The sequence below is a fragment of the Serinus canaria genome, chromosome 4 (assembly GCF_022539315.1).
Source record: "Serinus canaria isolate serCan28SL12 chromosome 4, serCan2020, whole genome shotgun sequence".
Classification (NCBI taxonomy): domain Eukaryota; kingdom Metazoa; phylum Chordata; class Aves; order Passeriformes; family Fringillidae; genus Serinus; species Serinus canaria.
In genome coordinates, this window is record NC_066317.1 from 11,860,044 (window position 1) to 11,876,286 (window position 16,243).

The 16,243-nt window shown below is 44.2% G+C and overlaps 1 protein-coding gene across 1 annotated transcript; it reads right to left on the bottom strand.

The window, feature by feature from the left end:
• Nucleotides 1-6,295: 6,295 nt before the first annotated feature.
• LOC103826301 (estradiol 17-beta-dehydrogenase 11) lies at nt 6,296-13,369 on the bottom strand. The gene is made up of 7 exons (XM_018926958.3): nt 13,043-13,369; nt 10,735-10,842; nt 9,526-9,657; nt 8,786-8,892; nt 7,958-8,095; nt 7,579-7,695; nt 6,296-6,869 (listed from the first exon to the last, which is right to left on the bottom strand). Exons 1-7 carry the CDS (start codon nt 13,250-13,252, stop codon nt 6,782-6,784), a joined length of 900 nt encoding a protein of 299 aa, XP_018782503.1. The 5' UTR covers nt 13,253-13,369; the 3' UTR covers nt 6,296-6,781.
• Between the last annotated feature and the right edge of the window lie 2,874 nt (nt 13,370-16,243).

A 16,243-nucleotide genomic window follows, 5' to 3' on the forward strand; every position in this document is an offset into this window, starting at 1 on the left:
TTTTAATCTCTTTCTGTTTATGCAACAGGTCTCCTTGCCCTCATCAATCTACGTTAGTGCCCCTGGGCACTCTTACCTGGCATTCTCATCTAAGGAACCTTACTCTTTGTCACTCACTCACACACACATTAATTCACACCCTCAGGCCTGTTCATTCATATGTCTCGACTTCTGCTTAGCCAAATTTTTGGCTTTTGTGCCTCACCCATCAGACTTATGTAAGTACTTTTTTCGACTCTCTAGAGCCCTTGAGTACTGACACCGCAAGTTTCCCCAGTGAACTTAGGTTCATCACCCCCGTAAATTTCCCTTCTCTTTTATTGGACAGAGGAAGGAAAGGTCAGCAAACCTCTTAGACTTACACGAAGCAGACCCCGGCTGCCAAAGAATCACTGGTCTCTGTAGGCCCCCACCCTGATCCCTTCTGCCTCCCCCAAGGTTTGGCTATCCCTCTTCCATAGAGATAGTCTCAGAGTCAGGGGTTTGGACCTCCAGACCTTGCCCAAGCTGGACATCCCAGCCCCCGGACCCTGAGGAATGGGCCACACGACCACCCCTCGCAGCTGTGGTGCTGTAAAAGTCCTACGAGACTGTAGCCCCTCTCGTCTTGGGGTCGGCCTCTTCAGTCTTCAGTACCATCAGGCACTTGGGCAGGATCCTGAATCTGGTAGCCTCTGGTGCCAGTTCACCTGTGAAGCTGTTTGCGTCTCACTCAAACCTTCGCCACCTCCCCCTACATGCCCAGGGAGCTGAAGCTGATTTGCCTGTGACTCACTCTCCCCACAGTCCCCACACGCCTGGCTTGTTTGCATGTCACTCACACCTTCCTAGAGATCACCACTGCCCCCTACACGCCCAGGGGACGGCGTGCCAGGCTTTAATGGATGCCGGAACAAGGAAGGGTGGGGGGGCGCCTCACTCGGTCTTCCCTCTTTTGCTTTCCTCCATTTCTAGCCAGTCTCCTCGCAGAAAGCCGGAACCGTGGTACAAGGTACACTCACCCCGGGCCTCTGCCAGCCACACCTAAAACATGCTCTGCACACACTCACCCCCGCTGTCCCCTTGGCCCCTCCCCCTGCCGGTGGATGGGTGCTACTAGTTGGTGTCTCGCTCCGCCATGCCTCACATGTACCTCAGGTCTTTTGCCCAGACACCGACACAAGGTCCCTCTGTGGAGCTGGGGAAGGACATGCAGCCATCCGGTCCTCTGGTCTTGGTTGGGCGAGGTTGTATCCTGGATGAGTGCTCAGCTGTTATAAACGGGTACACGCTCTCAGAACTGAAGTGAGTTCAGCATTTATTATAAGGCCTAAAGCTTACAGGGCCCACTGGTCGAGCAGGAGTGTTCACGTCGAGGATGCTGCGGTGCCAGCACTGGATCTTCTCCCTATCTAGAGCAGCAATGTTTCCAATGTTCCAGGTAGAGCGACACAGCTTCACTGGCTCAGACGTCCCCTTTTTATACTGTTTTCTTTGGATTGGTTTCTGTTGGGATCCTTCATTTACATGAAGGTTTAAGGCATTTGATTGGCCCATTACAGTTCTGTCCAGGCTGGCTCAGTTTTGCCTGGGAGGGGGAAGGAATGCACTTTACTTAAGTGTAATACAGTACGTTGAGTACAGTATTTCTTATAACTACCCTTTTAACCCCATTTACAATATAATAACCAAACTTTTTAACGGTACATGCTTAACAATTAATAACTATTTTACAATGGTTTCTAACCTATTTTTTACATTTAGTAAGGTTAAGTTTTAGTGAAGTTGATTTTAAGTTTTGTTGAAGTATACCTATTTGAGTTATAAGATATAATTCTTTTGCTATACAAGTGAATGCCATAAAGACTGAATGATTTTAAAATTTGCTCATTTAAATTGCAATATAGCACTATTTTCTTATAGAAATAAGAACAATTTTTGCTATTTTCTTTTTTATAAGTAGTACTGAAGAATGAGTAACAATTTTATGAGTTATTTAATGCTTTCTTTTTTACTTTTTTGCTTTAATGTCATATATGTCTAGGAAAATATAATCTCAATTTCCTAAGACAGTTTCTACTGATATATTAGTAACCCTGATTATGTTGTTAATCTTAGCATGTGAATTCACTGACTTTTTGTAACGACCATTACTTTATTCACTTGCTATCTGTCTATGGTACTATTGACCAACTAACAATAAATGAGAAAGCCAGCTACTTTACAAAACTTCACTTATTGTTGTATAGCTATTTATAAGACATATATTATTTTTCTAACTACTATTACTAAAAGTTTTAAAAAATATATAAAAAGGACTCTTCCAATTAGAAGCCTGGACCCTGGCCAAGTCATGGCCTTAAGTAGTAGAGAAATTTTTCTGCACCAAAATTATATTCAATTAATTTTGACTTACCAAATTTGGACCTAAATTGGTCCTCCTTTTAAGGTGAACTTGGAAATCTTAGCTGGGAATGATTTTCCAAGCCCTCTCTTTAAAAGTAAAGCTTGCTAATTACTATGGACTCTAACTAATAGTACAATATTAAAGAAATTGATAATGAATTGTTTTAAATCACTATTCTATTTTTCATGTACTACTAATTGTAGCTATTGTCTGATTTATTTTTACTTAGTATAAGTTTATTGTTATGTTACATATCGTTTTGCCTTCATGTTCATAATGAGAAACATACATGTTATTAAAAACCAAAAAATCAGGGGAGAATATAGCTCCTCCAGAATTTTACACTAATATTTACACTAAAAATTTTTGAAAGCAAACCAAATCATATCAAATTGGATCCTTTACTCTCCTGAAACACCCTTGGAACCCAAAGAATTAGAGTTCCTGGATTCTGTGAAATAGGATTTTTGTGTAAATTTTAAATACATGGGAAGGAATCAGTCTAAAAATGTTTCTTCCTATCACCCTGTGTATAAGAATCAAACCTTTTGGTACAATTACACTTCTAGACCAATTACTGATTACTTATTATTATTAAGTATTATTACTTTCTAAATCCAGTAATACAGCTGCCATCAAGGATGTTTTTGGTTTATAAAGATCAAGCCTGAGCCTTTTAGTGGCTGGAGTTAACTAAAAGATTCTTTTTAGGATAGGTATATATGTAATTTTGATAATAATTGTATTAATCATGATAAGTTTCAATGTGTGCAGAGATTAATTAATAAGGCCATTCAAAGAGTATTTCTGATCAAAAGGAAAGGGGGAGATGTTGGTATGTTGAGGGACACAAGACAGATGATGGACTTTGGACCTGATTAACCTAAGAGATTTGATAACAGGATTCCTTGGTAAAAGTAAACAAAACTTTGAAAATTAGACCTAGATTGCAAGAAGATTAAATCAGACAGGTTTGCCAGAAAAAGAAAATCTCATTAAACTCTGCAAGCAAGAGACATTGCTGTATGCATAAATTTGTGCATGTGATTTTAACCCAATCATTGTAGTACACATTACTAATCTCCCTAAAATAGTATATAAGCATAGGTATCCCACAATAAAATTGGATTCTGATCACTGAATCAGTCTCACCGTGTCTCTCCATTGCCAACAACTATTGCCACTGGATTATTTTTGAGCATTGAGTGCATCTTCCTGCGTCAGCACTAGTTTAACTAGAATGTTTCTTGAAAATAATTTTGAATGTGATATTTTAGAAAATGATCACCTACCAGCTGTGAACATTAAAAGGCTGAGAACACAGAGAGGAAATAGTTTGCACAAGAGCAAGTTTAATCCTAGAAACACCTGTCTTCTTGGATAAATGTAAGCTTATTCATACTCTGGTAGAAGTTTTGCAGTAAAGCTACAATCCTACAATTCTCTTGATGATGAGCTCAAACAAAGCAAGGGACCTGCTTGGAAAAAAGAAAAAATGCATGGTCAGATAATAGACGAAGAATGAAAGAATCTGAGAGATTGAAGGTACCAAAAAGTTGAGTTAGAATTTTTGCAGACAGTTTTGCAAGACTGTGAACCACAAGTGATCTCAGATGCTTAATTTCAGTGGAGAAGTAGTAAAAACCCACAAAACAATACAAAAACCCATCCTGAACTGCTGGATTCAGGAGATTTTGTGCATTTAGAAATCCATGTTCTATAAAATTGCCTGGATTTTTATGCATACTGGTACTACCTGCAAGCATTAAATAGTGTCCTAGACATGACAGTGAGGCCTTGGTGCCAGCAGACAGTGGTACTAAGAAGTACAGCCCTGATTTTCTCTTGTAAGTGGCCTAGGTTTACCAAGAAACACAGGTTGAGATGATTCTCCTAACATTCTGAGTAGGATTCAAGGACTTTGGAAAAATGCGGCAGAGCCAGTCTCCAAAGAAGTACCCTCAGACTTTGCTAAAGAGACAGTCCATAAAAGTCCCCAGGTGGCAGTGCTGTGGGAACTTTTAGTCCATGCCATTAGAAGTTCTGTAAGTAGTTCACCTTTATGCCTTTAGCATTGTCACCTGGCAGGGCAGTCCCAACTCTGCTGACAGCAGCCACTCAGGGAGCACACAGCGCACCTGGCACATGAAATCCCTGTGGGACCCTCACTCTCCTGTGCTTTTTAAAAGCAGAACAGCTGGAAGAGCTGAGGAAGGAGCTCCATAGACCTCTAGCAAACATCATCATGCTTTTAATTGAGCTGTTGCTCATCAGGTCTGAGGGAGACTACACTGACTCCAGCACAAAGATTAAGAACTAGGCGCTTCCTACTTTTCCCCTGGAACCTGGTTCTCTACTTAATTAACACATCAGCATTTGGGCCAGACCCCAACTACACAGCTCAGTGGTGCTGTCCTTTTCCTGGCACAGGGCTCCAGTCAGTGCTGGGGCCAAGGAAGAGGAGGCAGGGAGGACAGGGAAGCACAAGAGACATCTCAGCAGGAGGCAAAGCACAGGGCCAGAGTCACTAACCTGACTCATAAGGAGTCCTTAGGCCAGGGTGTGAGGTACCACTCTTCAAATTTGGGACTTAGCTGTAGGGGGCTGCATGAAAGCTACTCACTTGGACTCCTGCTGGGCACCCATGCGTGACCAGAGTTTGGGCTAAGCCTCAGTTGACTGTTGTGGCCAGAAAGAGAACTGACGAGCCTGGAAGGCTTGGTGGCTCAATTCTGTCACTGGTGTTCAGGAGATGAAGGCTGAAATCCTTGCTTTTTGTCCAGTTTTTATGCCAAGCAGAAGACTTGGAAACTCAAGCAACATGGAGAAGAGCAAGTAGCCCTCATTTGTGACAGGCCTGTCCTCTGAGAAAGAGCTGAGTATGTAGTTCAAATAGAAGGAAGGAAAAACAACTTCTTTCAGAGTAGACAAAAGTCACTAAGTAACTCTGCTCAGATTTGGGGGATGCTGTTGAGGCAGGGAAAACAGACTTACTAAATAGCTTACTGAAAATGCATGCAAATTGTACTCTTTTATCCTTCAGGACTCAAAGCATATGCTTCTCTCAAATGATTTGGGGGTTGGAGGATCCTGGTTTTAAATACTAACCACATCTAACACTCTCTGAAATTTGCTTATCTTTTTTTTTTTTTTGCTTTCTCTATGAAGCAAAAAACCCAAAGCTGGGAACATAAGCTTCACTCACCCTGAGTGTCCTGTTACATGAATGTTCCATGAACAAAAAGGAAACTATTTTTGTGTCATTTAGCTCATCTAGCAATTATTTGTGCTGATGGCAGCAAAACATTTACCGGTTGCCAGTTAAGAGGAGGAGGGCTCTCCCTTTTCTGAAGAAAAAGAACCTTGGTTTACAGAACAACTTGAAAGGCTCAGGTGAACAGGACAGATTCCAAGTGTGCCAAAGGTGGCAGTGCATTCAGGCCTGCCTGGGATGGCTGTGGGCCAGCAGTGCCTGCAGCAGTGCTTGCAGCAGGAGTTGCACAAGTGGGTGCACAGATCCTCTGTGTCCTGGAGGGGTCTTTGACCCGTGTGTCAGCAGCTGCTGCTCTCTTGGACCCCAGGCCAAAGACCTTCAGAGATTTCACCGCCTGTGCCATCAGAGCAGGCCGCTGGCTTGTGATGAGGAGCTGTGTGAAGGCTCCTCTGGAGCCTTCCCTTGCACCCCCTGCCTAGCCTTGGTCCTGGCACCTGTGTAGGCTGCACTTATGGCACCCAGTCATTTGTAGAGAAATACTGCACTGTTTTCATGAGAAGGTGTTTTAAAGATGTCTAGAAAGTGCACAGGAGAAGTGTAAGCAATGATACAGGGAAAGGTGCATTCCTTGATACTGTACCTTAAATGCACCTCTAGGATATGATTATGACTTTCACTGCCAAGAGACACTGTGGTCCTTGTGTTGAAGAACTGCATTTATTCAAATAAAGGCATATTGATGGTGCAAATGCGTAATTGATAATCAATGTAATTAGGTATATTACATAAAGACCTGTATTATTTCAGGTATTTCCTACAAAAATATGGGAAATTCAATGTTCATTAGTGCGTTTTATAATTCCACAATATAAATTGAGTTAAAAACATGCTACCCACCTTTGTGGGAATATCATTGTGCCTGCCTCAGCACAATGAGACAAAGGAGATGGGATGTACATTCAAAGCAGCCCTTCTAGAGCCGCATCACTGTTTTGCTAACACTCCCTGTTATGCAGGTGTGTTCTAGCTGCAGGTGTGGGATAAGCCCTTAGGTGTGCCTGGGAATGGTGGCCTGGAAGCACCTGCTTGAGCTCTGTTCCAAATCAAGGCAGCTGAACTGCGTTCAGCACATGTTCTCTTTTCACTGGTGCCTCTGGGCAATGAGAATCAATGCTTGCGTTTCACTGTGCGCTTCTCTGCCCAATTACTGCATCAAACTTGACCTCAGACATCTTCTTCAGAAGGTTCAGGGCACGTTCTGGAAACACCCTGGAAGAGACAGTAACATGAAATTAAAAAGTGGGATAGAAACTTAAATTACGGGAAAAAAGTGTCACTGCAGGGGAGGGAAGAGCTGGTTTGGCAGCAGAATGCATGCAAACATATGAATTGAGACTACGTATTAAAGTGGGCATTATTTCCTAAGGGCATGTAGGCCTTGTCAATCTCTGACATGTTTTAACTAAAATCCCAGACATCTCTTTTTATGACAATTCCAGGACAGGTATGTAACCAACCATGATTTAGGCTGCAATATTGCTGCAGAATCCAGAAAGTTTTCATACTGAACATAGATACAAGTATTTGCTTTCTCTTTGCAACAGAGCCCTTTAAAAGCAATTTTCCAGCCTCAATAGCCTGAATTTTTGATGTTGACATGGAGAAACAAACACTCAGGTCCTCATCTCATTCTAGGGCTGTGCTGGGGCTGCTGATTCAGTGAATGTAATGGCCTGTAGAGCAGTGAAGTTCTGCACTGACACCAGTCAGCTGCAGCAAGTGCTTCAATGCAAAGGCCTGTGAGAGGGCTCAACAAATCTCAAGATGATGTCTGCTTTTGTCACTGGAAAGAACCACTGCATTATTAACTACCTTGTGATATGTTCTAAAATAAAATGTAATCTTGAATCAGATTTTACAAGTTTGAGGGTGGTACACGCAGCAGGTTACAGTTGATACATTTTTTTGCCCTACTCACCTTTCAAGCAGTAAAGCGATGCTCTGATTTGATGGAACAAATACCATTTTGTGGTTGGTCACTATTCCTTCCATCAAAGCCTGTACGACTTCTTCAATCTCCAAAATCTTTCCAAGCCTACACAGGAAAGCAAACACATAAGAGCTGCAGTGATAAAAAGGGGTGGTACCAGCTGATCTAGGAGGCTTCACAAATGTACAAACTCAGGTAATTCAAATGCAACAATTACATGGGTTAAAGGACACTGCAGATTTTCTTCAGCGAATGATACCAACTGTTGTAATAGCGCCAGTTGGAACAGAGGCCTAAAGCTGGGGATAATATACAGTGCCTTGATGCAAAGAAGGAAAACACAGGAATGCAGAGGATTGAGAGTTACCTTGTACTGGGGTTTTTGACAAATCCAGTATTTATAAAAACTGGACAAAGGCATGTTGTTTTTATTCCATTCTTTCCAAGGGCAGACAGCTCCTCTGTCAGAGCTTTATGAAATCCAACTGCAGCAAACTTGCTTGAGCTAGAGAAAGGGAGAAAGTACAAATGAGAAGGCAGAAATCCTATTTCCACCTTTCTACCACTGCAAATGGCCTAAACAAATCATACATACACAGTACAGGGTAGGATGCAAAACCTACAAATAATATAATCCAGCTGAGAGGCAGAGCAAGGACTATATTAACTTTCTGTGTGCCAGATTGTATTGCTAGATAAGATATTGAAACTTGTGGACTAATTGTGGAAAGCAGACAGGGTGTGAATAGGCAAACAAAGCAGAGATGAAGACATCAGGAAATCTTAGAAAACATTATTGTGCGTCAATTGATGCACATCCAATTTTTCCCATGAGAGAAGATTCTTGGAAGGAATGCATCATGAATGTCTGAAATTAGGAAGGATGGGCAAGGTAGAAATGAAGATTACCATTGAGTACTTATTGTACCACACAGGAGCATCTCAAATCAACTGTGTGTGCTTTGAAATAGTGGGATATTATGCAAGCAAAATGTAGAGGGGGAACGACCTGCCAAAGAAATAGGTGTGGGCCTTAAGTTTTATTGAATTCCAAAAAAACCAGATATCACATGACTATTCTTTCATACAAACATTGCTCACGATTCAGTCAGAGCTGGTTACTTGGTACTTCCTGATGGAAAAGGTGCAGTTAAAATTTTTAAAAATTAAGCAAGCTGATTTCAAAATGACTTACCAATATGCCACCATGAAAGGAGTCACAAAATGACCTGCTGCTGAAGCCACCGTGACAATGTGCCCATAGTTGTTGTTCATCATGACTGGCAGGAAAGCTCTTGTGGTCTTGGAAGTCATTAAACCATGAGGCAAAACATAGGGGACAGGAAGGAGGAAAAGAACATTGTTTTCTTAGGCATACTGACCACTGACCCTCAATGTTATTCACTAGGTGGCCTAAGCTATCCCTAAAGCTATAAGCTGCACAGCACCTCAGATTCCCAGAGCCACAGGGATACCTGCTCTCTGACCAGTGGTGCAGCTGGCAACCTGCTCTCCATCTGCTTCAGCAGATGACTATAAACAGGAGATGGTTTTCACATCTTTGCTGCCTTTAAGGTTTCAGGTGTCATCAGAAATGGTGGCAGGGTCTCACCCCCAGCACGTCCAATAAACCACTTGTCAATCTATGGCTTCTCTTCTGCCACAAACAAGTACTGCTGAAACCCTCCCACCTTGTCAGCCCCACGACACCTCTGACAGAGGCGTTCTGTGCGTGCTGCAGATGTGGCTGTCACTAGCCAGCTCACATCAGCGAGAAGCCATTCCAGTTTCCCAGCACACAGTCTGCTTGGGTGCCCCTGCTTGGGTGCTGTAACAATTCATTTGGTAATTTCACTGCTAATAATGGTTGGTCTAAATATGCGTCCTCACTGACACTCCCAAAAAACTGTATATATAGATGGTGGTGGCCCTTACCCACATGTGGCCCAGAATGTTGACTTCAAACATCCTTTCTATCTGGTGGTCCTGAGTCGAGAGAAAATCGGCAGCTGTAATCACACCGACATTGTTCACCAGGATAGTCACATCCCCAATATCCTTCTTCACCTTTTGGAGAGAAAGCAAAAGCCCAAAATTGTGTCTGTCACTCAGGAGGGAAAAAAAAAGTAAGGGTGGGGAAGATGAACCGTAATTAAATTCTTAACATTGCATCTTCAAGGAAGAGGGAGATCATGCTACATTTCCAGATGTGGCAGGAACTTTGCAGTAGAGCCATGGAATCTGGTTTAGATCTGATTCTTCCCCATTCATTAATGCCAATATTTATTGTGTTCCACAAACTGTGCACAGTTTGGACCATGTAGTCACAATTGGTGTGGGAAATGGATTTGTAGAGAGTTCTCAGGGCCTGACAGAAGGTCCACACAGTATGCATCCGTATGCAAACTGGACAAGAAATGCTGACTTAGAAATGCCATGGAATAGGAGAGATATTGTTGAGAGAGAAATGGAGCTAGAAAAAGTTTCAAAAGATGGCCTTGCAAATAAGACTAGATACTTTGGAGAAAGAGAACTATAAATCATGGATTGTATTGGGACCCACGAGTGGTAGTTTTAGATGACTGACTTTAAGGCATCTACAGCACGGCAGGGCAAAAAGCTGATAGGTCGAGAAACACTTATAGTGTATTGTAATTAGGAAATAGTCAGCTTCTGATTGTGATGGCGTGAATTATAAGATCTGTATTGTCTCACCCTTCTCCTAAGACTGAAAATGGAATAGAAATCTTTAAAATGACTCTCAGTTGCCCCATCTCGGGGTCAGGAAAAGGGTATTGTCCAACACTTGGGACCACAGAGGTACAGACTGTTTTGAGGCAGCTGGACCACAGCCATTACAAAAAAATGCTTCATTATGTTCTCAGTGCTATGCTCCTTCAGAGGCTGGAACCCTAGAGAGCAAACTTGGCAAGAGGATGTGATATGCTGGAGCCTCCCAAATAGGATGAGACTGGCTGTGATCTTGGAAATGCTACAGCACTCTGTGTCCAGAAAGCAGCGAGGAATGGAGAGCTTCCAGGGGCTTGCAGGATTTGTGTGCAACGCGTCTTCTCTAGTTTTCCTGCCTTCTCTGGAAATAAAGCATGATTGGGAAAGCCTTTGGCCATGTCCCTGCTGCCCCACCTTGTCTGCAGCGCTGTAGATCTCTTCTCGTTTGCTGCAGTCCACCACAAAGGTTTGAACAGTGGCTCCCAGCTTCTGGCATTCTGCTGCTGTCTCCTCAACGCCATGCTGGAAGAGGCAAAGAGAAAGACACTGTGCACAGCTGTCCCCTCACCACATTGAGCAGCAGAGGCTGAAGATGTTCCTGGATTGAGCAACCACTGCCCAGCCCCTGAACAGTACATAGCTACCCAGGGAATGAGCAACAGGTGGGGTCGTTGAAAGAATAGGCATTCCTGTAGGAAATTCTGGACCTTTAGAGTGACTACCAGAAAGGAAATCACAGAATCTTGAAATGTTTTTTGTTGGAAAGGATCTTAAAGACTATATAGTTCCAACCTTCCCTGTAATGGGTGGGACACTAGATCAAGTTTTCCATTCAATCTGGCCTTTAACATTTCAAGGGATGAGGCATCTCTAAGTTCTCTGGGCAACCTTTTTTAGTACCATACCACCCTCACAGTAAATAATTTTTTTCTAATATCCAATCTATCCTAATCTCTTTCAGTTTGAAGCCATTTCCCTTTCTCCTGTCACTACATGCTCTTGGATATTCTCTCTATCCATCTTTTTGTAAGCCCCCTTCACATACTGGAAGGTTGCAACTAAGTCACTCCGAAGCCATCTGTTTTCCAGGCTGAACAATCCCAATTCTCTTAGTCTTTGGAATGTGGCAACAAGAGGGAATTTGGTTTGGTAAGGCACATGTAGCAGCAAAAAGAGGGCATGCAGTGCCTATCACAACACAGCAGGAAGCACTGTGAGTGTAAACAGAGCTCGTGCAACACAGGCCTGGCTGACACCCTGAGGTGACTCTATGCATTTCTGTATTCACATGATGAGTGTGAAAAGAGCCACAGTTGTATTGGGTCTGGCTGAGATGGAATTCATTTCCCCATAGAATCCTCACAGTGCTGTACTTTGCACTAATTCCTAGGAAGGGGTTGATAACACACTCGTTTTTTGGTTGCTGCTGAGCAGTGCTGGTGCAGCATCATTGCTGTGTTCCCAACATTCCCCACCCCATCAGTAGAGCCTGGGAGGGGACACAAGTAGGAAAGCAGAGCAAAACTGACCAAAGGGATATTCCATATCATATGACAACTCAGATATAAAAGCCAAGAAAAGGAGGAAGAAGAGGAGGGGCATCTGGTATTTACAATGTTTGCCTTCTGGAGTAAGCACTCGCCAGGATGTGGGTGGTCATCTCTTGCTGATGGGAAGTAGAGAATAAATTATTTTTCTTTGCTTCTATGCACACAACCTTTTAGCTTTGCTTTAGAAAACGGATTTATTTCATCCTACAAGTCATCATTTTCCACATTATTTCCTCTACCAAGTGCAGCTGAGAAGAGGGGATGATAGAGCAGCTTGGTGGGTGCCTGGCATGCAGCCAAGGTTAATCCACCACAACTGTGCACAGCGCAAAGAGACGTTCCTTACAGGATTGCACTGGACACACACAGAACAGAAGCTTCCTTCTGTTACTGTATCAGCTCACTAGGCCGGGGCAGAAATTATTTTGCGGTTGTCTTGTCCCCAGGTCCCAGAAGGCCGTGCCAGTGGGGCCCTGTGCTGGGGTCTGTTTTGCAGCTTCAGGATAACACAATTAGCTTCTTTGCTGACCCAGTATGTCAGAAACAGAAAGCCCAGCCTTTCAACCACCCTGTTGCACCAACACTCAGCAGTTTACTTTGATCCCTTCTGAATGCTATGCTGCATGTTTGTATCTGCCCATCCTCCACTTGCCAAGGTCCTTTACGCGTGCAGCTGCCCAGAGGGCAGCCAGGCTTATATACAGCCCGGCACAGGGATGCCGCTGGTGAGAGTGCAGAGAAAACTCATCTCCCAGCAATGCACACAAAACACCCGAGGCTACAGAGAGAACAAGTGAAGGCAGACTTGCTCCTCTTTGCAAACAGCCTTCTGGTATCAGCGGGCTTTCTCTGTCAGCCCAGGCAGCAGCTCCACCAGCAGCTTCCCGAGCACTTCTTTCCCTCTCACTGGTGCTCTGCCGGGTGTTGCCTGCTCCCTCCCGAGTAGCACCGAGTGACTGTGGGACCAGAGCCTCACATCCTCTGCTGCAAGTGGGGCCAAACCCTCTCCTGGCGCTCAGCATCCCAGCCGGAGGAGCCAAGCGGGAGTCGATGGGAACGGGCTGGAAGGGGCTGGGCGATGAGGGTGCAATGTGGTGCTGCCCTTCTTACGCCCCTAAATGCCCCATGGACTCGGAGGTCACATGGAGTGAGGACGTGAGTGTGTCCATTACCTTATTGATGTCCCACAGAACCAGCCTGCTCTGGTGCTTGGCGAACTCCAAGGCGGTCGCTCTCCCGACGCCATGGCCAGCGCCCGTGATGAGCACCAGCTCCCCGCCGAGAGACTTTCTCCTCACAGGCACGAACAGTTTCACAAAAGCCTCCAGGTAGGAGTAGAGAAGCGTGGCCAGGAACAGGAGAAGCTCCAGAAACAGATTCATTATTTTCCTGGAGCTCTTTTGACGACCGAACTGAACTTCAATCTCTTTTGAGGGGACCCGCGAGTTGTTGATTTACCCGCTGCCGTCTCAGTGCGCGCGGCGACTCCCGTCCACTCCCGCAGGATCCACCCTCGCACCGGCGGCTGCTCCGCCCAGCTTTCCCCCCCTGAGCTCCCGGTATCCCTGTGCTGGTGTGCCCGTGGTGGCGCTGGGTAAGTGGTGCAGAGGAGCTGCAGTCTGCATTCCAACCTGCCCTCACAGAACCATGGTCGCCCTGCAGCTAAGAGGACGTACGGGACGTGGATAAAGAAATGTGGCTTTTAGGGCGTTTTCTGCCCTCCTGGCTAAGGAAAACAGAGACGATAGAGGAGTGCGAACCCCTCTGTGTTCTGCCCTTGGTTTTGATCTGTCAGTCACCCCAACTGTTCATTCTCTGCTTTGTTTGTCCCCACACAGGTGGCAGTGCCTTCCTGTTCCTCTCTAAGGCCCCTGTATCAAGTAAGCAGCAAAATATGTTCTTGCTTTGTCATTTGCTGCAGGTGGAAAATGGACGGAAGTGGCAATAAAATTGCTCATCCCATTTACTGGCAGAAGCATCTTAAGGTCCATTCTACTCCGTATTGTAATTCTTTTCAATTTTTGTGCTTTGCCCCTGTCAAGTCGCTCATGCCATAAGGTCCTTGAGTTTTCTTCATGGCCCTTCTTTCCATTGCATCTCTGCAAAGCCTGCTTGGTCAGCAGGCTTTGTCCCCCACCATCCTCTTCCAGGTCCCTTAAGGAAAGCTGAATGAGACAAGTCCTTTCAACTTCTGGAACTCCACAGGTGAGCTCTTGCCTAGCTATTTGTCTTACTATGTCTTTTATTTAGTTATCCATACTGAGACCTTCCATCTTATGCTGCAGCTGCTTAGTTTCCATAAGGCCTTTGAAAAATTGCATTAAATTGCATGAACTGAAATATTTTTATTCAATTTAGTCTAAATCACATAACTCACACTTCGTCTCACTTGTATGTAATGGAGTTTCTAGAGCCTTAAGCAGAACAGGAATGCTTATAGGAAATAGGAGAAAAGTACTTTCAGGTGTTTCTTCCAGCTCTATCAGTGTAACTCATGGCATTTCCTGGAAAGTATTGCTGACCTTACTCCTTTACTTTTCAGTTAAAAAATCTGATGTATCACAGTCATGTTCATAATTTTATTCAAGGATATTTTTGAGCTGCTTGGGGAAGAGTGAAGTGTACACAAACATCTAACAACTGACCAAAATCACGTCCAGTTAATACTACAGTTTTTTAAAAGTATTATTTCTGCCCTGGTGGTTTGGCTGCAGCTCACCTTGTCTGTGGGAGACTGGGTCAGTTCCATCACAGAGATTTAGAGCTAGGTGCTTCCTATTTTTCTCTTGGAACCTGGTTCTCTGCTTAATTAACACACCAGTATTTGGGCCAGACCCCAACTACACAGCTCAGTGGTGCTGTCCTTTTCCTGGCACAGGGCTCCAGTCAGTGCTGGGGCCAAGGAAGAGGAGGCAGGGAGGACATGGAAGCACAAGAGACATCTCAGCAGGAGGCAAAGCACAGGGCCAGAGTCACTAACCTGACTCATACGGAGTCCTTAGGCCAGGGTGTGAGGTACCACTCTTCAAATTTGGGACTTAGCTGTAGGGGGCTGCATGAAAGCTACTCACTTGGACTCCTGCTGGGCACCCATGCGTGACCAGAGTTTGGGCTAAGCCTCAAACTCTGGTCAAACTGGGCAAAGCCTCAAACTCAGTTGACTGTTGTGGCCAGAAAGAGAACTGACGAGCCTGGAAGTCTTGGTGCCTCAATTCTGTCACTGGTGTTCAGGAGATGAAGGCTGAAATCCTTGCTTTTGCATAGGTTTCTTTATGCCAAGCAAAAGATTTGCAGCCATAGAAGACACAGAGCAGAACCACAGCCACACACAGAGTACTGCGCAAGTTGCCTTGCCCAGTAATTCCTCTGGGCTCTGAGACCCTGGACTAGATCTGGCAAAGCAGGAATCACTACAGTCTCCCCTTCCTTAGGAACAAGGGTGCTAAGAAACAGACTCTGCAGAAGAGCACTGTCATCTCCTGGATGGACTTTTGCTCCAATTTAATGCTGCCATCAGAAACTAAAGAGGCTAGTGGGAATGGTGTGCCAGGTGAAGCCAAGCATCTTGTCTGACGTCTCCTACTGAAGCCAGTCCTTCCCTAGTCTAAGAAAAGGGCCAAGTCATCCAATGTTGACTTTTCTCCAGGGTCTTTTTAAGCTTTTTTCTGTGGAGTTACTGGACTGTTGACTCCTTTGAGCAAGAATTCAAGTCATGAAACAGAAGAAATGCGGAAGGTGGGTAGAAAGAGAGACTAAGCTGGGTGAGAAATTAAGAAAGCTTGCCAGCCATACAAGAGACAACTGGTAAATACCAACAAATCTGTAAAGTAGTGGTTTAGCTCTTATGTTCCAGTGAACGCTAAGCACAAACATTTTAGCTGGTATGCTGCTTGCTCTGACAGATCTTCTGAACTTTTGAAGCATCTGTATTTTTAGACTTTTTGACTCCTCACTAGGTAAGAATAGGTGAAAGTGAACATAATCAAAAAGCTACACAGATGTGGCTTGAAGTGTCTCACATTTTACAGGACTGTCATTATAGCAAGAGGGCAATATGCAACTCAAAAAGAAGCAGGTATGTAACCCTGCTTCTTTTTGGCTTGGTTTTTAAATGAAAACTGTGCCTAAGTATTCTTTGATTGGCTTATAACATTTTTTTTAATGTCCTGAATTTTGTGAACTCTCTTTTTTCCATTCCTGTCTCAGCTACAGGAATCTTCCACTGTGAACCACAAGAACTGAAACTGGGAAGTGTCCTGTTACATGAATATTCCATGAGCAAAAAAGAAAACAGTTGTGTGTTATTGAAACTGTCAACAGTGCTTCTACCTGTTGCCAGCTAAGAAGAGGAGGGGCTGGGTGGTGAGGGCTCT

Coding starts and splice junctions, on each gene's coding strand:
- LOC103826301 (XM_018926958.3), bottom strand. CDS start 13,252: ATGAATCTGTTTCTGGAGCTTCTCCTGTTCCTGGCCACGCTTCTCTAC. Junction 10,843..13,042: donor TTCTGTGGGACATCAATAAG/GTAATGGACACA, acceptor TGCCTCTTCCAG/CATGGCGTTGAGGAGACAGC. Junction 8,893..9,525: donor ACATTCTGGGCCACATGTGG/GTAAGGGCCACC, acceptor ATGACTTCCAAG/ACCACAAGAGCTTTCCTGCC.